The sequence below is a fragment of the Cupressus sempervirens genome, chromosome 11 (assembly GCF_028749045.1).
Source record: "Cupressus sempervirens isolate cs-2001-9-10 chromosome 11, ASM2874904v1, whole genome shotgun sequence".
NCBI lineage: Eukaryota > Viridiplantae > Streptophyta > Pinopsida > Cupressales > Cupressaceae > Cupressus > Cupressus sempervirens.
Genome location: NC_143128.1, coordinates 554,473,697 through 554,498,317, shown reverse-complemented (window position 1 = coordinate 554,498,317; position 24,621 = coordinate 554,473,697). Strand labels below are relative to the sequence as shown.

At 36.1% G+C, this 24,621-nt stretch overlaps 1 protein-coding gene across 1 annotated transcript in view; it reads right to left on the bottom strand.

Moving 5' to 3' along the window:
* LOC149530835 (uncharacterized) overlaps nt 1-23,586 on the bottom strand; it is a 129,561-nt gene extending 105,975 nt beyond the window's left edge. The window contains exon 1 of the mRNA XM_089809285.1: nt 22,892-23,586. Within this exon, the coding sequence (XP_089665411.1) occupies nt 22,892-23,338 (447 nt within the window). The 5' untranslated portion in view covers nt 23,339-23,586. The remainder of the gene's footprint in view (nt 1-22,891) is intronic.
* Between the last annotated feature and the right edge of the window lie 1,035 nt (nt 23,587-24,621).

Genomic DNA, 24,621 nt, shown 5'->3' with positions numbered 1-24,621 from the left:
ACTAATAAAATGCAATATTGACCATTAATATGTGTAAAGTATTATTCTAATACCCTCCATTAATGATCAATTTGACAACTACACCAAGTTGCCCCCTAAATTTGACAAACTTATTCGAGCTCCAACAATTGTAGAGAATGTCTACAGTTTATCCTCAGTTGAAACATATTGCAACTAGACTGAGTCATCTTCTACCAGCTTGCAGATGTAATGACAATGAAGCTAAATATACTTGGTATGTTCATGGAAGACCAGATTTCAGGCTGGTTTGAGCACCCCTTGATTGTAAGTGTATAAAAAAGGTTCTACTTGCAACATTTGCATGTTGAAGAGCATCCTTCAAAACCAGATTACATCACGAACTGCCTTATCAGTTCCCTGATATCCTGATTCAGTCAAGGAAAGAGCCACTGCCTACTACTACTTGTTAGGCTATTATAATATCCCTTTTCCGAATATTCTACTAAAAACCGAGATATAGACTTGCAGATTTAAAACCGAACAATAAACTGACACTTGATATAAATTTCAGAACTTAAAACAATTTGTAACCCGGAGATTTGCATCAAGGAAACTCAGAAAAACTTGTTTTATTTCTCCAATAATCAGAAGTACATATGAAAACCAGGAGTTAACTCAAATAACTCAAAATGCGCTACTGTATCATACATCAGCAATACAATAACGTGCAATAACTCAATTATCCAATCTTATAAACAAAAAATGATAGTCAAATTGGAAATATAAATGAAACCTGTAAGAAGGCTAGGTTTGCGTCCAACCTTCAAACGCTTCTCCAAGGGTTTGTGTCCTAGAAGAAAAAACCAGCAACTGTTTCCAATTCCCAGATTAATATTTGTTTGGATATTATAATCTTCATATATATCCTCTCAAGTGGAGATTGTTGTACTTTTATTACTTTTCCCAATGAGATGTACACTCATTCAAGCAATGTGGGATAAAGCAACTTTTTGTCCTTTAGTCACTTAAGTGAACAATGTACCTTTTTAAAATAAAGTGACAAGTTAAATAAACCTTTAAAGTCACTTAGCCAATAAACCATAAAATCGTCAGGCATTAAAATAACTGACCAAACGAACTCGAATAAGCTTGTGCTATAGCTCGTTGAAAAGCTCTCGGCAAGACACTTCCAACCCAACACTGAAGTACTGAAAATATTGAGCTCTGATTACTTACTAAAAATAGTAAGTATCTGGACAACCTGCCAAAACTGCTCCGATGGGTCTGGAACTGGAAATGTCTAAGCCAAATCTCGAATTGAACCCCGCACAGAACCTTTTCGCCCCTGAAACCTAAGCGAAGTGAGCTGGCCACAAAGAATTATAATGTCCCAGAAAAAGGGGACATTACAGCTATGCAACTACACCTATACCCAAGTTGAGCACATACCCAAAGGTGGATATTCTATCATTGACTAGACTTGGCCAATTCGAGTCAGTAAAAATGATCAGCTTTGCATCCTTTGCATCTGCTATGCAGAATGCCAAAATTTGAAGAGCCCTTCACATATCAAAGCACATACTTTGCTACAACCCATTGATCATCTTTTGGAGTTGTCACAAAGCTCGTAACGTAGCTCACAGTAAAACTAAGATCAAGCCTAATAGCAATGAGGTAGATTAGATTGCCCACTAGTTACCTAAATGTTCTTTCATTCACCACAGGCAAATCAGATTTGGCTGACAACTTCAGCCCTTTCCCCATGAGTGTGGAAACAAGTTTACAATCCTAAATCAAATACTTGTCAAGCAAGTACTTAGAGTGAGAGATAGAAATACTACCATTTGTCTGGAAAGCCTCAACACCTGAGCAATGATGGAGAAGCTCCATATCTATCATGTCAAAAGACTAGCACAAATCCTATTTGATTGTTGCAATAAAACGTGTTGAACTGCCAGTATGATCAAGTCATCAACATGGACAACAAGAAAAAGAATATCATCACCAAAGTGTTTGACATAAAGACTAGTAGTAGAGTGATTGTGCTCAAAATCATAATCAACCAAATACTTATGTACCAATACCATAGTTACACTGCCTTGGGGGATGAGAGGACGGTGGAACGGGGGTAGAAGTTTTCGGGACAAGGGGACGGAGGGGCCTCAATTTGGGGATAGCGAGGGGGTGACGGCAAGGGACATGAGGGGGCTATATATATATATATATATATATATATATATATATATATATATATATATGGTACTTAAAATTCTAGTTATGAAAATATGTATTGCAATATATGATATAAAGATGTAAAGGAGTAAATACTTGAACATTGCATTGAATTGGAACATCGAACATTAAACATAAATAGTTGAATCTACAAATAGTCAACATTGGGATGTCCCCCATTCAAGGTGGAGGTGGCGGAATCTGGTGGCGCCGCTGGGGACGAGAGGACAGAGTCCCCAAGTCCCCGGTGCATTGAAGTCTTCGGGACGTGGGGCAAAAAGGGGGGGGGACGCGTCCCCATGTTACGATGACCAATACTGATGTACCAAGCCCAAAGAGTCTATTTCAAGTCATAGAGTGTTTTCATTAGTCTGCATCAATAATGTTCTTTATCAGCAACCTCAGAAATAGGAGGTTTCGTCATATAAACTTCTTTCTGCAACTCACCATTTAAGAATGCGCTTTAGGCAGTATATGTTGGAATTTCTATCCAAAGTGAGATGCAATAGTGAGAAGACGATGAATTATGCTCATCTTGGCAATAAACAAGAAAGTCTCCTCATAGTCAATGCTTTACTATTGTGAGAATCCTCTATAGCTACCAACCTTGCCTTGCATTTATCTAATGTAACATATGCACGATAGTTGACCTTGTAAATCCATTTGCAAACCCATTTACAATTAATAGATATCTTTGCAACTGAAAGAAAAGAAAGGACTAAAGTGTTATTTTTCAGAAGACTATGCTATTCAGCTTCCATAGCCTTCTCCAACTCAGGAATTCCTTAGCCTCTGAATAGGTTTGAGACTCACATATGCTATGGATGTTGGTCGAAATAGCAAAATTGACTATGTTTGGTTGATTGCTCTTCCTGCAAACTAGTTTTCCCTCAATAAGCTCATCATTATGAAGATCCCCTATATTCTAAGCCCACCACTTAGGTCGGAGAGATGTACCAACATTAGGTATACAAGGAACATCATCTCCTACAGTTGTTGGAACAAAGGCACTTGAATGTAGATCACAAGGAAAAAATCAATTTGTGCAAATCCAAGCTGAGTAAACTCATCATCGTCAGAGTCATAGTGATCTAAAGCCCTACCATCAGGTAATCCTAAGGGAAGAAAAATACCAAAATCAAACTGATCCTTACAATGAATAGTAGTAGACAAAAGAAAACGAACACTTGTCTCATCAACCACAAACAACACGGTTGAATATGAGACAATCTATATCTATATCAATCTGCCAGTATGCCTTATGACTGTCATCGAAACCAATTGACTTATTTTTTGGCTCTTGGAATGCATACATGAGTAGTAAAATTGAGAATTTTCTGATTGCCTACCTTAGGCTTTTCTCCTAACCAAGCTCTTTAGGAATCCTCTTCTTAACAGCCTATGTAGTGGATTGATCCAGAAGAAAAACGTAAGTATAAATTGCTTTTATAATGGTTCAATTTTGATGCTCAACTACACCAATCTGTTGAGGACTATATGGTGTGGTCAATTGGCACTTAATGGCATGTGCACCGCAAAAGGTGGAAAAATTAGACAAACAAAATTCTACCTATTATCTAACTTTTGAATAACAATCTAAGAACCTAATTCTTTCACACTTGAGGTCTTAAATTGCTGAAATGTATGGAGTGCATCTAATTTATTCTTAAGAAAATACACCAACATTTTTCTACTAAAATCATTGACAAATAATAAAAGGTACTTGGACCCAATAACTAAACGAGTAATCATTGGTTAACTTACTTCAGCATAAACCAATTGTAAAACCTTGGAAGCTCTCCAAGTGTCACCATCTGAAAATGGAATTTGATGTTGCTTTCCAACTTAATAGGCTCCGCAAACTCCATGATTTTGTATTTGGATATCAAGTAGCCCGATGACCAAACCCTTCCGAGATAACTATGAGAGCTAGTGCACAGTCAAGTACCCATAACACTAATGCCAAAGATTGTTGGATGAACTTTTGGCTACCAAGGTGTGCTCCAGAGATTCACTTGAATCAACAACTCTATAAAGACCATAATCCTCAAGTCCCATAGCCAGATTCACTTGAATCAACAACTCTATAAAGACTATAATCCTCAAGTTCCATAGCCACTGTAGTGTGGGACTCCCTATCATCAATGATGCAAGTATGAGAACTGAAAACAATATTCAACAAGGAAGAATGTCTCATAATTTGACTAAGAGAAGATGTAGTTCCATGCTTGGAAGATAGTATACATCAAGAAATAATAAACTTTTCCCTCGGCGTGAATTTGCATGTTGCCCTTATCAACAACAGTATAATCCTCCCCTCCAAAGATCACTAAATTTGAAAATCGTTCAAATTTTGTAAACAAATCTTGACGATGAGTAAAATGCAGAGAAGCCTCTAAATTGATATACCAGGTATAAGATTTCGCTGGATCTGCTGGTCTTTTAGCCATAAGGCATAGAAGGCAGATTCTTTCTAATCAAAGTACCCTACAGCATTTGCTTTAAAGTTCTACAACCTCTCCTTTGGGTTTCAACTTCATATTGAACTCTCCCATGGCATAGAAGTTGTTGCATTCCGTGTATCCATCTACTATATTGGCAACCTCTTGTAACCACTTGCTCTTCCTTATCATTGTGATGATTGCGCTCCACAACAAAACCTATACAAAAATCAGTTATTTGATCACTATAGGAGTGGGAAAAAGCCATACATAGACTAAGAACTCTTCATCAGAAGTTATTAACCATAATTGCTCTTCACCATAGCCAAGAATTCCTACAAAACCACTTGTGTAAATGCCAATAATGCTCAGTTACCCTAGTTTGTTGTTTTACCCTCCGGACCAGGCAAGGGTTCAAATTGGTACTTAGTTCAGGTACAGTTCAACCAAGGTTCTCTTTTTGGCATACTAGTTCAAACTGCGTCAAACTGGGCCCAACAGATGGCAAAAAAGTTTTTTTTCACATATTTTATAATATTTTGAGTTCCTTCACCATAGCCAGGAATTCCTACAAAACCACTACTGTAAATGCCAATAATGCTTAGTTACCCTAGTTTGTTGTTTTACCCTTTGGACCAGGCAAGGGTTCAAACTGGTACTTAGTTCAGGTACAGTTCAACCAAGGCTCCCTTTTTGGCATACTAGTTCGAACTGCGTCAAACTGGGCCCAACAGATGGCAAAAAAAGTTTTTTTTCACATATTTTATAATATTTTGAGTTCCTTAGCCCTAAAAATTGAACATGAAAGGCTTATGTTGGCTTCTAACACTCATTTGTGTTGTGCAAGTAGGTTATTTCGTCTTGAGCAAGAGCAAATAGGTGGTTGAGCAAAAGTTAGTTTGTGCGAGGAGCTGGAAGATTGGTTTGTGAGCTATAAGTGCTTATGCCTCATTCCTACACCTTTGCAAGCTTACAATGGCAACAAGAAGTAAGTCCTTGTTTCATTTTTTGTTTTGTTTAAGTTTTTTTTCTTTCATTTATCTTTCATTGCCAAAGATCTAGCCATTGTTTTCTCTCAAATTTCATTCTCAATATGTATACAATTTATTGCCATAGGAAAAGGAACTTTAATGGAATCTACCCCTTCCTCAGTAGGCAATGCCAATACCCAACAAAGAATAGAACCCAATTCTGATCCTCCTTTGTAGAAGTATGTGGATATTGTACGTCCTCTTCCAAGAGGTGGTGCTTTTCGTTGGAAATGTTAGGGTTGTGATGTAGAAGGAAATAATTCATATTACCATGTGGTGAGCCATTTGTGTGGATACCCTTGAACAGGAGTCAAGAAATGTCCTCAAAAAAAAATTTCGCTTGTGCCAAATTCATTAGAATTATTATATATTCAAGAGCATGAAGAAGCAAAAGAGAGAGAAGAACGTAGGCAAAATATCATTGATGGCAGTAGCAATAAAACTAAAAAGAGAGAGAAAAGGGAATGAAATTCACCACAGATGTTCTGATAGATCACCCCTTCTATACTACTTCAATTGCCCCTGATTCTCAAAATGAAGCACCCCTTACACACAAAAGAAAGGGACCACTGCTGCATTTCAAAATCAAAGCAAGGAAATTGTCGACATTAATGCAACAAGATGCTTGTATACAAATGAGTTGTCTTTAAATCTTGTTCGCTCTCTATATTTCATGAGGATGTTGAAAAGTGTTAATAAAGCTCCTGCAGGGTATTCAGATCCCAATGTTGAGAGAGTATGAACCACCTTGTTGGATCAAGAGTTCAAGTTGATTGATGAGCAATTGAAGCCCGTAAAGGATTCATGGATTGGAAAGAAGGGTAACAATTGTTTCAAATGGGTGGAAAGATGCTAGAAATCGTCCATTGATCAATGTTTTGCCGGTATACCCTAAAGGGGCAATGTTTTTTAAATTAGTGGATTGTGAGGGGCAAGTAAAAGATGGGCAATTTATTGCTAATACTCTCATCTGTACCATTGAAGAAGTCGGTGCTAGAAACGTTCTCCAAGTTGTAACAGACCATTGCTGATTTGTTGGTTGAAGAGAGATACCATCATATTTTTTGGACAGCTTGTGTAGTTCATTCACTCAATCTTATGCTACAAAAGATTAGGAAGAGTATTGAGTGGATCAAGGAGGTGTATGCAAAAGTTGAGGACATCCAAATGTTCATCACAAACCACCACATGACTCAAGGAATATTCAAAATCTTCTCACGTTTGGAGTTGCTGAAGGTAAGTGAACTTGAACTCAAGTTAGTATTTAATCTTATAATTTCTGATTTTTTATTGTGTACTATTTATTCTTTTTTGAAGTATGTATGTAATAGTTGTATTTATTTGCTCTATTTTTTGTTACAAGTTGCTAAAACACATTTTGCATCAAATGTAATCGTCTTGAGATGACTTACAAAAGTGAAAGAGGCACTTTCCAATATGGTAATCAGCAACAATTGGGCTATATGCAGGCAAAGCAACAATGAGAGGACATCCAAAATAAAGCTTGAGATATTGCATGACTTGTGGTGGGAATGTGTGGAATATCTCATTAAGCTCACGGAGCCCATTATGATCATGCTTAGATATGCTGACATAGATAAGCTTTGCCTTGGAGAGATCTATGATGGCATAGACTCGATGCTTGAGAAAATCAAGAAAATTGTAAATGAAAAAGAGCAAGTTCCTCAAGAGACTTTCTTCAAACAACTGCAGCAATTGTTGTAGAACGATGGAACAAAATGACCACTCCTCTACATCTGCTTTCCTATGCACTGATGCTCATATACCCAATATATTGATCTCCCAAGAAGGCTACCACCATATAGAGATTTAGAAGTGCCTGATGGATACAAGGCAAGCATTTGAAAAACTCTTTCTTGGTGATGATATGTGAGATTTAATTACATATGAGTTCATACGTTTTGTGGATGTGAAAAATCTAAGTAATGATGCTCTTTGTCATCGATTTAAGAAGGATGCTCTTTGTCATCGATTTAAGAAGGATGCTCATAGTTGGTGGTACCTCCATGGCCAAAGATTCCAAACGTTGCAGCCCCTTGCAATCAAAGTGATATCACAACTATGTTTAAGTTTTAAAAAATTACTATTAGTTTACTTTGTCTTCATAAATTGCTAAAAATTCCAAGATTCAATAAACATAATTTAAATTTTATTTTAATTGTTTACTTGGCCATGTCTTCATAGGTTGCTAGTTCATCTCCTTTGAAAAGAAATTGGAGCACATATTCTTTCATCCACTCAATGAAGCGCAATAGGTAGCAATCAAAATGAGCAAAGACTTTGGTATTTGTGTATTGCAACTTGCATCCCCTCTTGCACAAGACTAAAGAATGCAAAAAAGGGGAGATGAAGAGGTGGGATGTAAATTCAGAGTTGGTGGACTTGGATGCTTCTACTTCTCAACTTTTCATTGAAGATTTTGAAGATTCTAATTGCAATCCTATTATTGTTGCTGCCGATCCCATTGGCCTTAGCTCTATTGCTGAGTCAATTAATGTCGAAGAACTACGAGGAGAAGAAGAAGATGATAATGATGATGATGTTGATGAAGAAGAAGATGAAGAAGATGAATATAAATAGAAGTTGAACTTGAAACAATGATACTTGAACTTGTTATGAATCATGATTTAATTTTGATGTTTTGAATCTTTGATGTTGAACTTGAAATATATGATGGTATCATCACAATTCATGATTGTATGATTACAAGTTCAAAGTTTATGCCTATGGTATTTTTGTTGTTTAGATGATTAAATCATTTGAATTTATGATACTATGTGACATTCTAATTTTAACTTATGCTTCTAGGCTTCATAAATATGCATATATATAATTCTTTATAAATTTTACATGTTTTTTTACAAACAAACCAAAACCCCTTTCCAAATGTTTGTTGTACATGCGAACTAGTTCTTCAAACTCGAACTCGAACCGATAACTAAGCAATAAAGTAATGGTGTGGTTGTTAACATTGAACAATGATTATAACAATATTACGACTCAAAATTAGGTCCATCATTATCCTGTCAATGCCCCTATTGTGATATAAAGATACCATCATATCAGAACTCAACCATCTCATGCATTGTTAAAGAACACAACCATATTATGAATATGTCGATAGTTTGTTTTTGAATGTTAAAATATAGGAAAACTAAGGGTAGAAAAGATGGTTGTTACATTGTTCTTGCAGGAATTTATGCAGATCAATCGAAGACACAACTGGAGCGTACTGCTACTATGGAGGCCATAGCTAGCACTCATTTTGATGCAAAGTACATCAATGTCCAAGATCTAGAGACTGCTCATGACATGTGACAAAAACTAGAGAAAGCCTATGGTGGAGACTCACATGTGCACAAAGCTAAGGCAGATAGCCTGAAAGGGAAATTTGATAAGATGAAGATGATGGAGAATGAAAACATTGAACAATACAATTAAAGGATCAAAGATGTGGTTGTTGCTATCATAGGTGCTGGTGGAACTCTTGAGGAAGAGGATGCGGTAATCAAAATACTTGTAACTCTATTACCTCAATATGGTATTAGGGTTTCAAGCATTCAAGAAGTCAAATCCTTAAGTATTGGTGTTGTTACTTTGGATGCATTAATTGGCAAGTTGACTGCTTTTGAATTGAGTAACTTTGATAATAGTCTGCCTAAGATTGAAGTTGCATTCAAGTCATTTACGACTCTTGCTCTTGCAAGAAAAGGAAAGGATATTTGAAGTAATCCCTTTGCTTATTGCTCCAATGTTTATGAATTTTTTTTTGTCTGCCAAAAAGGAACAGGAGAAATTGGAAGTGTTGCTTGCTAGGAGGTTACCTAGGGGAAGTGGTAAATACAAAGGTATATTGCCTTTAAAGTACTTTTCATGCAAAAGATTGGACATCTTTCTTTCAAATACCCTGATGAGGTAAAGAAGGAAAAGGAAAGAAGATCCAAAGAGCACAACAAGAAAGCATGCTTCCTAGCCAAGGAAGGTGTTACCGATGAGAAATTTGATGGAAGAGATGAAGAAGAAATTGTCTTTGTTTTTCTAATGAAAGATCCCTCTGAAGATGGTGAGGAAGCATTAGTTTCCAATATGAATCACAATAAAGATTAGATAATTGATAGTGGTTGCTCTCATCACATAACTAGTGATGAAAGCAAATTCATCAAGATGGAAGAATGTGATGGAGGATCAGTAAGGTTTGGTAACGATGCTCCTTGTGTAGTCAAAGGTAAAGGATCCATTACTTTGGACAATAAAACAAATTGTGATGATGTTTACAAGGTTGAAGGTTTGAAATACAATTTGTTCAGTGTTGTTCAATTGAATAACAAAGGGTACATATGGAGTTCAATTGAGGCATCTGCAAGACATGATTGCTACTGGCGAACAAACGACAGGTAACTTCTTCCATCTGAATTTTACTGTTAAGAGTTGTCTGATTGCTAGAGTGAAAGATTGTTGGTTATGACATAAGAGGTTTTGTCATGTTAATTTTGATAATCTGATCAAAGTAAGATGAAGATAGTCAAAGGTATGCCTAATCTAGTAAAACCAAACAACGTAATGTGCAGAGAATGTGAGCTTGGTTAGTTAACTAGTTCTAGTTTCATCAATAAAAGTCATTCTTCTGAAGGAATCCTAGATGTAGTTCATACCAATCTGTGTGGTCCACTGGGAACTCAAAGTTATCATGGGAACAAATACTTCATGTCGTTTGTGGATGATTATTCCAGAATGATGTGGGTTGTAGTTCTAAAATGCAAATTCGAAGCTTTGCACATGTTTAAGATCTTCAAAGTTAGAGTAATGAGGGAGATCGGTAAAAGGTTAAAATGACATAAATCAGATAGAGGAGGTAAGTTTACATCACATTAGTTTACTGCATACTGTGAAGAACAAGGAATCATAAGGCAGATGTCAGCTCCAAGAACACATCAGCATATTGGTATTGTTGAAAGAAGAAACATGTCCATCATTGATTGTGTAGGGACATTAATGTTACAGAAACGTGTTGCTCGAACATTTTGGAGAGAAGTGATGAATACTGCAGTTTACACATTGAACAGGGTCCAATTGAAGAAAGGTACAAACAAAACCCCCTATGATCTATGGTATGTTTGTTCACCCTGTGTAAGTTAATTCACAGTATTTGGAATCAGATACTACATAAAGAAGGATGATCATACAAGCAAGCTTGACTCAAGAAGTGACAAGGGAATATTCTTGGGGTATTTCTACTAAGAGCAAGGCATACAAATGTCTAAACAAGAGAACAAACGTGAAGATTAATAAATACTCGTAACAAAATGATGAATCCAGCAAAAGGGGAGCTAAGATTTATCATCGCTTGTTTATGTGCAACTGGTTGAGCAGAATGCCAACGCAGTACAAACGTGAAGATTAATGAATACTCGTAACAAAATGATGAATCCAGCAAAAGGGGATCTAAGATTTATCATCGCTTGTTTATGTGCAACTGGTTGAGCAGAATGCCAACACAGAACCGATGGAAGACCAGGTGGATGAGCAAGAGTTGATCTAAGCAGTTGAGAAAGCACCTAGAGGGGAATCAGTGTTGCTAAGGTATGTAAAGTTGAATCATTCCCTTGATCAAATTATTGGTGACAAAAATGTTGGTGTGCTAACAAGAAGAAAGGCAACAAAAGGTACCTGTTTCATATCTAAATTTGAACCAAAAACGGTAAGAAATGGATTGAAAGATGATGATTAGAGAAAAGCTATGTTAGAAGAACTGGAACAAATTAAGAAATTACAAACTTGCACATTAGTGCCCAAAACGGTTGATAATAATGTGATTGGTACCAAGTGGGTTTTCAAAAACAAAATGAATGAGATAGGTGAAGTAGTCAGGAATAAGGCAAGACTAGTGTGCAAAGTGTATACACAAGAAGAAGACCTAGATTATGGAGAGACATTTGCACCTATGGCCAAACTTGAAGGAGTAAGAATATTACTTGCATTTGTTGCTTACAAAGGATTAAAAGTATATCAAATGGATGTCAAGTCAGCATTTCTCAATAGTATCTTAGGAGAAGTATACACTGAACAACGTGAAGGTTTTGCTAATTCAAAAGGCAAGAATATGGTGTGAAAGCTACAAAAAGTCTTGTATGGATTGAAGCAAGCTCCTAGGGCATGGTATAAAAGACTGCATTCGTACTTGATCAAGATTAGCTTCATAAGAACAAGTGATAACAGTAATGTGTACTTGAAGGTTAAGAGCAATGACAAGCTATTGATTGCACAAATATTCGTGGATGATATCATTTTTGGAGGAAATGATGGGATGATTGTTGCATTTGCGAAGGAGTTTGAAATGTTTGTGAACAGTGAGATTAAATCCTTCATTGGATTACAGGTATACCAACTAAAAGATGACATCTACATAAGTCAAACCAAGCATGTGAAAGAGATCTTGAAGACCTTTGGATTAGAAGACTCAAAACCCTTTGGTACTCAGATCATAATAGGTTGTAAAATGTCCAAAGAAGATGACTCAAAAGTAGAGGATAAGACACTATACAAATCGATGATCGATAAGCTACAATATGTGGTACACAACACACTGAATATAGCACAGGCAATTCGGTTACTAGAATTTCCTCTAATCCCAAGGAATCTCATTTGGTTGCAAAAAAGAGAATCTTCAGATATCTCAAGTGGACTAAAGATTATGGCCTGTGGTATGGACATAAAGGTGATTCCACATTAAATGTATTCACTAATGTTGATTGGGTAGGCAACGTAGATGATTAGAAGAGCACAAGTGGTGGTGTAATCTTTCTCAGTGATAGGCTTATATCCTGGACAAGTAAGAAACAAAACTATGTATCTCAATCAACAACTAAAGCTGAGTATGTGGCCACTGCAATTAATTCTGAAAGGAATTCAAGAGAAGGTAACTAACCCAATGGTTATCTACTATGATAATACAAGTGTCATTAACATCTTAAAGAACACAATGATGCACTCTAAGACCAAGCATATAGATAGCGGGTTCAGGGAAAGGAAGTAAGGTTGAAATATATGCCAACTAAGGAACAGATTGCAGACATTCACAAAGCCATTGTCAAAGGATACATTCGAGTATCAAAGAGGTAGGTTAGGAGTAATTCCCCACCTGAGTTGAACTAGAAGAAGATGCAGTTGCATTGATTCAAATGTATTCATTAAATATCCTTATGCTTTGTATTGATGTTTAGAGGCTACTCCTTAGGGGGGGGCAATTGTAATGAGTACTAGCAAGTCAGAATTAGAAGAACAAATATCATATATGTTTAGGCACCTTTGGCATTGTTGTGAAAGGGGGAGAGAGTGCACTAATAAAGGGGGAGAATAATGTGCTAACAAAGGGAGATATTATATGCAAAATTACAAAAGAGTGAAGTTCAATGTAAGAGGGGGCATCTGAAGAAGTGGTGAAAGACATAAATGAAAACATTTTGTGTTTCCTAGTGTTGATTGTTGATGAACACGTTTGTGCACAAAGTAAGAGCATTGAAGTATAGCAAGCGTTGCTATCAATGCCAAAGAGGAGGATTAGTGGCATAATTGATGTTGCAATCACAGGTTATGTTAGCATTATCATGGTACAAATTTGAATGCATGATGATCAGTTATTGGGTTGTGATTGATGTCAACTACTAACCTAATGTTTCTAGTATGCTGCCAAGTATAAACATGATGAGCAAAGTGTTACAATGGTTTTGATCATTAAGAGAGCATTAAGGATGTCTCTAAAAGTCCATGATATGACCACTACTGATGAAGTGAAGAAAGGGATGATCAAGTGAATTGACAATGCAACTGCTCGAACAATTAGTGACAAGTGATTGGTGATTTATTGGTTTGTCAAATCTGCGACGATTCAAGTAGAGCGATTTCAGGATGATGTAAACAAGGTAGTAAAGCTAATACAATTATGATCACAAATTGTTAGTATGATCGATGAAACAGTGACAGAATGGAAAGGTGATCGGTGAAGTAGTGACAGAGTTGTTGAACAGGTTAAAGAGTAAATGTGCTCTCCAACAATAGTCAGTAAATTGATGATCGATGATTGATGTTAAGGTGGCGATGTATTTAGTTAAGTCAATTATAATCCGGTGACATGAATACACAACTAGAGGTGATGATTTGGCATCACATTGTTTGATGTCAATGTATGGAGAAGATTTAGAGGAAGCAAGTGTTTGGTCAAAACATGTTTGAGCTCTTGGCATAAATTTCTAAGAATGGATTGGTGTAGTCTTGTAAACGTGTTTTGTGGTTTAAGATTTGTCTTATGGTAGTTGGATCTGAGTGTGAATTTGAAATACGTATTGATTTCAAATTCTAGAGCTTCATTAAGGTGGTGAACTTGAAAGTCCAATATGTAATCATAAAGGCTGAAACGTTTGTTGTCGTTGATCGTGGTCAAGCAAGTGCGGTGAAGGGCGCAAGGCACAGTCAAGCCAAGGTAGAGTTGAGTATGTTATAAAGTGTGTTTGAGCCTCAATGGATCTAATCAAGCAGAGGTAGTGCTATTCCACAAATCATTCTTTATGTTGTTTTGTAATAGTTACAGCAGTCAAAACCCCTTAACCGAGTCGATCCTAACCGGTCCTTTATTGTAAATCCTTTAACAAGATGGCACTTTAACTAGTATTTAGAGTCCTTTAACTAGGCTACTCTTGACGGGGTAAACCTCCTAAGATGGCTAAAGGTAAATCCCCTAGCAAGGTGGCACCTAATAGTATTTTTGTAACTCCTAACAAGATTAAGCTCCTCACATGGCATACTTCAAAAGAGTGCACAATTTGTGGGTATTAATCCCCTCCACGGTTTTCACCGAAGTTGGGTTTTTGCGACACCAAAATCTATGTGTCAATCTTGTGGATGTTCTTATGTGTTGAATGCTCTTATGTGCTGCTATTAAGTTGTTCTCAAGATAAAGGTTTAAAGGTTGAGAAGTTGACAAGATCTCAATGTCAATCTTGTGGATGTTCTTATGTGCTAAATGCTCTTATGTGTTGCTATTAAGTTGTTCTTGAAATAAAGGTTTAAAAGTTAAAAAGTTGATTATTTGGTTAATTACTATTTCACCCCCCTCTCAGTAATTTGATCCCTTAGGACTAAGACTTGGATTTTTCACTTACCCTACGTGGTCTTGGTTTCTTCCTTGACGAGTTTTTCTTATCATCTCAATAGTTTAAATTGTTATATCGTATTTGATTTTGAAGCTCTTTTCTTTTGTAAAGGCCTCTATAGTTCCCCCATTATATTGTAGAAAAAAATTAAAAAGGCAACCTATAATAATCAACTATTAGAACTTTAAAACCAAAAGCAAAAAGGAATCCAAATCAGGGAGAAACATTCCAGTAACATCTTGTTCTATACGTGTGATGGAGTCTATGCTTTTCCTTTCATATTCATGTGCAATATGAAACTCTTATTTCCTTCGTTAATGGGGTTGGGGAGTTGAGTCCCACAATAAAGGAATTATGGTAAAATTTCAACCACCACAATTTAGGTACTATAGGCTAGATTTTGATGGAGTATCAAGAGGTAACCTTGGCATATTTGAGGCTCAATGCATCATAAAGGATTGGAATAGGCAAGTCATATGCAGGGCTTCAAAATTAAAAATAAGTAAACTAGAAATCGAAAGAGACTCGTTTGTAGTAATAAAGGCCCTTGAAAAGAATCTAAACGAATTCAAAATTGAAGGCCCTCCTTAATGCAGCATTGAATAACACTACTTAGTTAGAAGACTACATAGCAGATCATGTATATTGTGAGGCCAGTGTTGAAGCAAATTCTTTGGCTAATTTGGCAACAAACAAAAGAGAACAAACTTGGATGGGACCCAATAGAAATGACACATGCTCTCCAGCTCCAACTAGACACCTGTCCAAACAACACAAGCATAAGACCAATGATAACAGAGGCTACAGAATACCACCACCACTCCACTGTGCTCATGAGCTACAAAGAAGCATCAACAACATCAACTTCTTAGCCCAACACAACTGCGAAGTATCCTCTAGAAAACAAGATAAAACATCAACCAGAACAACAAACAGACTAATTGCTCCAATTCAACTGATAAACCCACAAGATTGGAAATAACATCCACTACAAATGCTAACCCATCCAATCGCTCATACCTCAAAGATATTCGACATTAAAAAACTCATGCCAGCAACATGACCAACCCATAATATGCAACCTCAAGCTCTATGTGCAAACTAGTCGATGAAGACCAAACACATACAAGAAATCCCACTGCATAGGTAATGTCAAATCTGAAAAATCAAAGGCATAGCGAGTCTACTTATAACAACACACAGAAAGTGTAACCATGTAGTACCAAGAACCATCCACAAAAATATGCAAAATCATGTAGCAAAATTGCTGCAAAAAAAAACATCTCTCATCCAGTCTACACAACTCTCCCATGTTCTCCACATCCAACAAAGAAAATAGATAAATGAAGCACCATGTCATTACCAAAAAACAGTGAAGTACAACTGATAACATATGACCACAAAATAGTGACCACCATAGCTCCAATAGATCTCAAAAAATAATGTTTTGTGAACCCAAACATCCAAGAAAATAACCAAGACCAAAGAGAGAACTAGCAAATCATAAGCATGTACCATATGCTTCCACAAACACTTCTAAATGTCAGTTGTGCAAAGTATGATCCCCTTCACAACCCCAAGAGAAAAGCTATCACAACATCCAAAACCAATCAACCTTAAGAGATCAAACATGACATGATATCATGATTCTACATAGATGTAAGCCTCTCAAAGAAGACCAAACAATTCCATTTCCTTTTCAGAAAATCGGCCCACTACCATCTCCTACTATCATCATAAATGAAAAAAAAACACCTCAAGGAGATAACCATGTTATCCATCTTTCAAAGTGAATCCTCTAAAACCATCTAACTTTAGCTCAAGATCCATGGATATGAAAGAAAACATAAAGCACTTGAAAGTAACATTCAGTGATACCTCTCAAGTGATAAATTGTTGAGTAGACCACGAGCGGGGGATGAGAATGCTCCTCCAAGATATGCAAGTCACCGTGACTTATCCAAGAACAACCTCCTCATACGTCTCTATTAAACTCACGTCCAACCAAGATGTAGGCTCCTCGAACTTTCTACTGAAATATCATCAAGCGTATACATCTCAACAACATGTCTCTCATATCAAGAGAACTCTAGCCTCACCTAAGTCTCTGAGTATCCATGAGCACCTGTAATCAATCACTCCATGCCAAACTCCAATGCAACATATCACTATCATGAAGTATCAAGGCAATGATCAAAGTACTCAATACCAAGATCAATGCCAAAGCTCCAACCATGGAATCAGGAACATAAACATGACAACATGATCTAAAACATCTTCGAAAAGATAACATGATCATATCAAATGAATCTATCATGTCACAACTCTAAACTAGTAATAAAGAAAAAACAATGACATAAAAGCTACCATGATTACATATCAAATGAAAGCATAAACCACATCTCTACCAAGGATCCCTTAAATCCTAAAGATGTCAACATCTCCAATCACATGAAGATACCATCTCCAACTAGTGAAACAACAAATGTAAAAGACCCTTCTGCAGCAACAAGATCTAAGGCATCCTCCAACATTTGTAACACTAACAAAGATCATCCATCACCATGTGATGAAAAATACAGCCACTGCTAAAGCTCCCATTGAAATGTAATACCGAGCTCTCCAAGCATATGACAAACCATTCCCCAAATCTGAAAATCATCCAAGCACACACATCACACTGAGTGAAGCCAAGATTTCCAAACTAAGGAAATTCACCATGATATAGGACACCATAACCGACTATCCAAGTACTCACTTATCATCCACTCGCTCATCCCAAAGCAACCGCACCAATGCATAAGCAACCACAGACAAGGCCAGCTAAAAAGTTTGCACCAACACTGAACCAAATCTGGTGAATATAGACAATCCACATCCAAGTTAGCCCACTGCAATCAAATGGGTGGCCTACACACCTGACTACATGACTTGTAGATCCAATCATTGCAACATGCAAACCCACTAACACATCAGTGACACGTAAAAATGAGATCATATAGAACAATAATGTAGACAACATAACTCAAACACCAAATCAAGCACAAATCTGATTTGTCAATTATGTCCATATCGAGCGCCATAGTCCAAAATTCAAAAAAAACATCACCACAGAAATGTTGAGTGACTAATCACATACCAACATCTCCGTGCAGAGAAACACACCTCCTCTCTCCATGCACAAAGCATGCATGCATGTAGAACTACAACTATCTCATCTAGTTACACCCTAAAGGAACCAGAGTCTAGATAATAGCTCTTCAATAGATCCACAAAAAATAACAAGTTTCTCTTGAGCATGCAAAACCTGCAAAACCACTGTGTTGAAGAACACCCATGCACATCCACATCCACTTCTCATATGGAAATCTCAAAAGTATTAAAAAAACACCAAACGACTGAACCCAGAATAATGGATTATCACAGATGAGCATTGTCATAGATTTTAAAGGAAAATCTATAAACCCCTCAAATCCAACGAACAAGAATCCAAGCCATGCATGTACAAGCATCCAAGAAGAAAAACGTAGTACAAGAACTCTAGGTCCACTTGTAGACCAACTCCACAACCACTACTAGCACATGCATCTAACATAGATAGGTTATCCAGACGCTTCCAGATAATCCAATGATCAACTCCATAAACTCTACGCATTGCAGGTAACAAAAAGGAAACCTTCCAATACCCATGTATCAGGAATTATTTCACTGTCAATCAAGAGCTCCAGATCAATGTCATTTCAACATGACCAACTCTATTTTCTTTATCTTCACCGTCCTTCAAGTAATGTTTGTTGTCTCCTGAAAGACTAAATCAATTGCAAGACTTTCACTCATCAAAGGATTAATTATTTGCCAATTTCTTCAAAACAAAATCCTTCAAGCTTTGCAAGCTAAAAAGACTTAACAAAAGAAATACCCAAAACCAAAAACATTGTGAATCCTCACATCCAAGCAACATGCAATTCATAAAACTGAGCTCTAATATCAATTGAAGGGAAATGAAAACATACCAAAAAGCCATTTGAGATCAATATGCACATCCAGTATCTAAAGATTTCTTGAATAGCTTCTAATAAGCAAATACAAGCACATATTGCTATGCAATTAAAGAGGAAACAAACATACTTGATTTTCCACAATTAAAACCTTAAAGGAAAGTGATTACAATCTACAAATCTAATCAATTTCAGCAGCATTACAACATATAGAATTAATATTCCACAATCATGAAACCAGAAGAATGAGACAGAAAAGAAAACACAGATACATGTGGGGAAAATATTTTCAAGTAAAAACCCCACCCTCCAAACCATCAAGCCAATGTATTATTCAACAAGAAGTTACCAATACATTTACAGCCTTCACATGAAGATTTACATCTTGCTCCATCCTAGAGGAAATCTGGCAGCATAACCCGGTGTAAAGAACTTCTCATCTCTCTCTTACATCTCTTCAGCAACTCTTTGTATTTATAGAGTTTTCATACAAAAGGAAATAATTTCTAAAGCATCTACATTCAATGTATTTACAACTTATTTAGAAACTTTCTTTATGCACAACTCTTGCATAAGAAACAAAGCAAAGATAATAAAGCCCAAAAATACATACTCTTTTTTGCTCCAAGTTTATCCCTTTGGAAGATTTGGTCTTATTATGCACAACTCTTGCAAAAGAAACAAAGCAAAGAGAATATAGCCCAAAAAACACTCTTTTTTGCTCCAAGTTTATCCCTTTGGAAGATTTGGTCTTATTTAGCATCTTCCAAAAATGCATACATAAAAAACCAATAAAGAATCCTATGGTTGGGTCACCTTATCCCAACAATATTGTTGGCCATGAAGTGAGTTCTTGGTGACAACTTCAAGATTGTGGACAACTAGCACAAGGTGAACATAAGTATTTCTTCTAGATTTGTGGCATCGTTATTGCAACTCAAAGAGTCAAAGGAAACGGTTAGGCCTCTCTTATAAGAGCCAATAAAGAAATCATTCTTCGGTAATATGAACAACATGGTTCAAGAGGCAAAATTGGTAGCTTGGGATTCCAATGCCTCAAAACATCAACAGGTTCCTCAAGGCTGAGGCACTAGTTCAATGGTTCCCCGTTCTTGCATTTCAGAACCACAACCTTGATGCAACAAAGACATAATGCTGAAAAGGGTGCTTCTTCCAAAAGAAAGAAACGAATTTGGAACCGACCTACAGTCTTGAATGAATGTATGAATTCATCAACCAGAAACAGGAACTGGAATTAAGGTAAAATTATAGTGTACATTAATAATTATATACTGAGAATGTAAATCAGAGAGACTACTTAATAGCCTGCAATTTTATTACAGCTCGAAGAAACAGTAAATAGACTATAACAGTCAAAGAAGTCCAAGTTCACCTGGTTCTGCAACGTAAGGGCAGGAGCCTAAGGCAATATAAAAAAATATATTCTGATCAATATACAGAGCAGACTTATGCTGCAGCTTACCTATCAAAAAAAGAAAATATATGATATTTCTCATTTTTTTAATCTTTTCAAATAAGAAACACATGTTGAAATTTACTAATGTATACTTGTTCAGAAATCCCATCCCTTCAAATTTTCCCAATCTCATGCAATGAGAGTCTGCTAAGTAGATCACAGAGTTCTAAAAAGTTCGTTAGTCAGGACAACTTGAGACAGCTTTACGTTTCAAAGAGAATAAGCCCTTCAAAATCTATAAAACTTTCATATGAAACATTGGTTGAGACTCGTCAGATTGGACTTTGGACCTAATTCTTATTTTCAAAATTTCAAATCTAAGGGATAATTTCATATGAAATTTCAAACTTCATTGGCCAATTCAAAAATTCCTAAGAAAAGTATTAGCTATGTGAATGACTTTATGAAACAATATGCTTGCCTGAAATACATGAAGTACTTCCCACATGGTAATAGCCATGGGCACTGTAACCAGTACAGCAGATAAGTTTATAGAAAGGAACATGCAGATACATTGGGAATGAGCTAAAATACTTCCCAGGAATGTATTTAAGGGAGGAACTGGAAGCTTCTAACATAAATGAAGGGCCTTAAAAAGAGAGTGCGGCTTTAACATCAGCATCTTTGGGAGGAAAAATGATAAAGAAACCAATATAGCAGCACAAGGAAAAGACAAAAAATGAAACCAGCGAGAGAAGGGAGGTGGTATACAGGTGTCATGTGATTTGGCTAGGTTTATGGAATGCCAAAATTGTTATAGAAGCATATTGTGGCTCGCTTATGGACACCCTTCTTTGTCAAACTCAGAAGATTGTAATGAGAGCATCATTCCTATCAAAACAAAATTGATACAGACAAGAGTGAAAAGGCTTCTGATTGTTACTCTTTTTATATATGCTAAAACTGTTGAAGATAAAACAGAAATATAGAACAAATGAATGGTTTGTTCAGCTGGGCATACCAATATTTTACACGATGAATATATTGAACATGCAAACAACAACATGATCAATTGTTGGTGATGATTAAATCATTGATATGATTGAAAAGAAGGGTACTTGTAAGATAAAATATTGGTCTCATATATTAAAAAAAAAAAAAAATTTACTGTGAGTCCTCTATATAAATAACAAATAGGTTGCCAGACCCACTTATGTCCTGGAGTCAACCTCAATGGTCCTTGTGGCAACATCTACATTTCGATGGATCTGCCACAGCTCTCAATAGGTTTATGATTATATCAGATACCTTTGGTTTCTTAACTCATTTTACAACATCGTACAAAGTTATTTGATTCATGTCAGGTCCCATGCAATCACTTGAGCCCCTTATTAGACTTCCCAAGGTCAATCAACAGTGCCACCCAGCGACTTTTGGAGAATATATGGTGCATAATAATATCATTTTAGGGTTTGGAAGCAGATGAATCACATTTTAATGTTTGGAGGCAGATGAGGCAATATCCCAATTTATGTCCTCATCAACCTTAGTCACCTTAGCAGCTGTTTTCCTTACTTTTAGGATTTCCACCTGCAATGTAAATACACGCACGCACACGCATGCACACAATTTACATCCTTGGAATTTATTGAATAATAATGATTTTCACAGTGCTAAGTTTCCTATAATGATCTACTGAATTCACTCACCAGGTCATTGTCAAGATCATGCCATTGTGGTCTTATCTCCACCACTCGCATTCTATCAGTTACATGTTCAAATTCTAATGCCTAAGATATTAGATTATCCCTCATTCTGCATTTGAATTATCATGGAAGCCCTGTTCGACCAGTCCTCCCCACTGATCTAGGGCAATCTGCGCATACCTTGGATACGATGTGGTTGACCAGTAGCTAGACCTCACAACAAGGACCACCAATACCTTCCTACCTTAATCTATCGCATGGCCATCAGACCCCAAAATTTCAGTAAGCGATCTAACTCTTTTGGACTTCTAAAGGTCAGTACAATAATTGTTAAGAGAAATGTGCCTTTCAGAAAATTAGCAAATCTCTTTTATTTCAGTTTTGCAATATTAGGAATGGACCATTGATTGTGTCTCGACTCTCATGCCGGGGATAACCACAGACCCTGTAACAGATGGAAGTGATGGAACTGTGTTCATTCTCGTTCTCCTTCCTTTACCAAAAATTATAACCATCATTTCAAGGATTTCCTTGAATTGTTATTAAGAAAATTAAATTCGGCATTTGTGTGATTTAAGAAATCAAAAGTTGCATCCTTTAATCTAACATTCTTTATTTAACTTAAAGGAAAACAATCAGCCACTTTGCATTTGAGGTTTTCTTTCCAATTATTTTATTCCCTTTAATGAAGTCATTGCAACTAGAATAATTAGAAAAAGCTTGTGCTCTGAGTTTTCTGTTGCTTTTATCGACTATGGGTTAATCTAGTTTCTTCGCATTGTTTTGCTTCATCGTGTCAGTGAAGGCATTACAAGGTTTTTCCCACGTTAAAGACAGCTGAAATTGTATGTATTTGTGCTTTGAAAGATATTTATGTAGCCCTGAAAGTATTTGTATGGTGTTGAGGAGGTGTGAGGAAAATTGAAGAATCGAAATACCTGGGGTTTAGAGAAAATGCCGATGTCACCAGTGAAAGGACTGGTGTCTTCTTCAACCACTACGATGACATTGGCAGTGTCGGGAAGATCAGGGGGACCAGCGTCGAGGGTAATGTTGGCAGACTGGAAGATTCCCAACCTGTGGAGGCGAGCATTGGCCCGGGTAGCTGCCTGCACCAGCTCCTGCAGCGTCTGCGCGTTCCTTACTTCCTCGAGCTCGCATTCCAGCACAGAATCCTTAGTCTTTGTGTTACCTTTTATCTTAATGTCGTGAACGCGTATTGGTACTTTCTCCTGGGATAATCGCTGGATGAGTTTGTTAACTTGCCCTACTTTAACCTCCCTTTCATGCTCCTGTTCCTCATCATCGTCCTCATCTTTCTCTTCCTCTTGCTCTTTCTCCATTGTAATCTCGTCGGAGACAGAATGAGGAGATGGCTCTGCCATTGATGAGGACGCAGGGGAACCCTAGATTATTGTATGCCAAAAAGACCTTCGCTAATTCAAAACCTGCCACTGTACGCATATCACAGCGCTCATTTGAAAATACAATGCAACGTAGGTTTCTTACCTATTGTGATTTCTTCCTAGTCCCTGGCTTAACCCCATCCAGCGTTTTGCATTTTTTCCCCAGATTTAAAATTTAAAATACATGCCAGCAATGTATTTTTTTGCCTCATACTTATGAGGGTCGTACGGAAGCAAATATATGTTTTAGCTTTCAAGTATTAGTCGGTCTTAATTAAAATTTATAGTTTTGTGGTGAGGGTTGGTTTTCAAGTAGTATTGGGTCTCAATTAAAATTTAGTAGTTTTGTGGTGAGGGTAATCTTTATTAGTGGAAAGTTTAATTAAATGGACATTGTCTAATTGTGAAGTTTATGTTGTGGACATTTAGAACAAGAGACCAATGCGTCATAGTTCATGCCTAATGCATTATGGTTGTAGAGGTGTAGATGAGTGAGAATAAGGTTAAATAGTTCTAAATTAGCATTGTGAATGCATTATTTGTTGTTAAGTTCTCGTCTTATATTATTATATCTTTGTGTCAAGAATAAGAGGCCAAAGTCCCCAATATGGCACTAAGTACTTAATAGGTGAATTGAGCTTTTTGTTTTTCTCATAAAGCTTATGTTAAATAAGTGAATTTGGTTTTAATTTTTTTTAAAGAATTATGTTGATCTCTTAGAAGCTCTCTACTATTGTAAAATGTTTGTCATGTTATTTTTATATGAAAACTCACATTTCTATAAGAAAAAATGAAATGTATTGAAATATAAAAAGATTTTATAAGTAAAACTAATAATTGTTTAATTTTACACAATTAGAGAAGGTTTACTATTTAATGTTTTGTATTTCCAAATTATTCATAAAATAAAGTAATTTTTTATTATGAAATAATACTTATATAATTTAATATGTACATTTGTAAATAGTAAATAAATATAATTCATATAAATTCAATGTTAATGAATAAATATGACGTACTAAATAAGAAATAGAATATAAGTATTTAATTTTAATACATAGTTTATAAAAACTTAATAATAATTTATATATCTTTTAGAATTGAATTATTTCTTTTTTGTGATTATTTCCTTTAGGATGCTTTTTTGATATAAAATATAATTATTAATTTAATATTAATATATATTTAAGTTTTAAATATATTTAAACTAAATGATAAATTATTTTAATAATAATAAATGATATAATTTTTAAATTGTAACA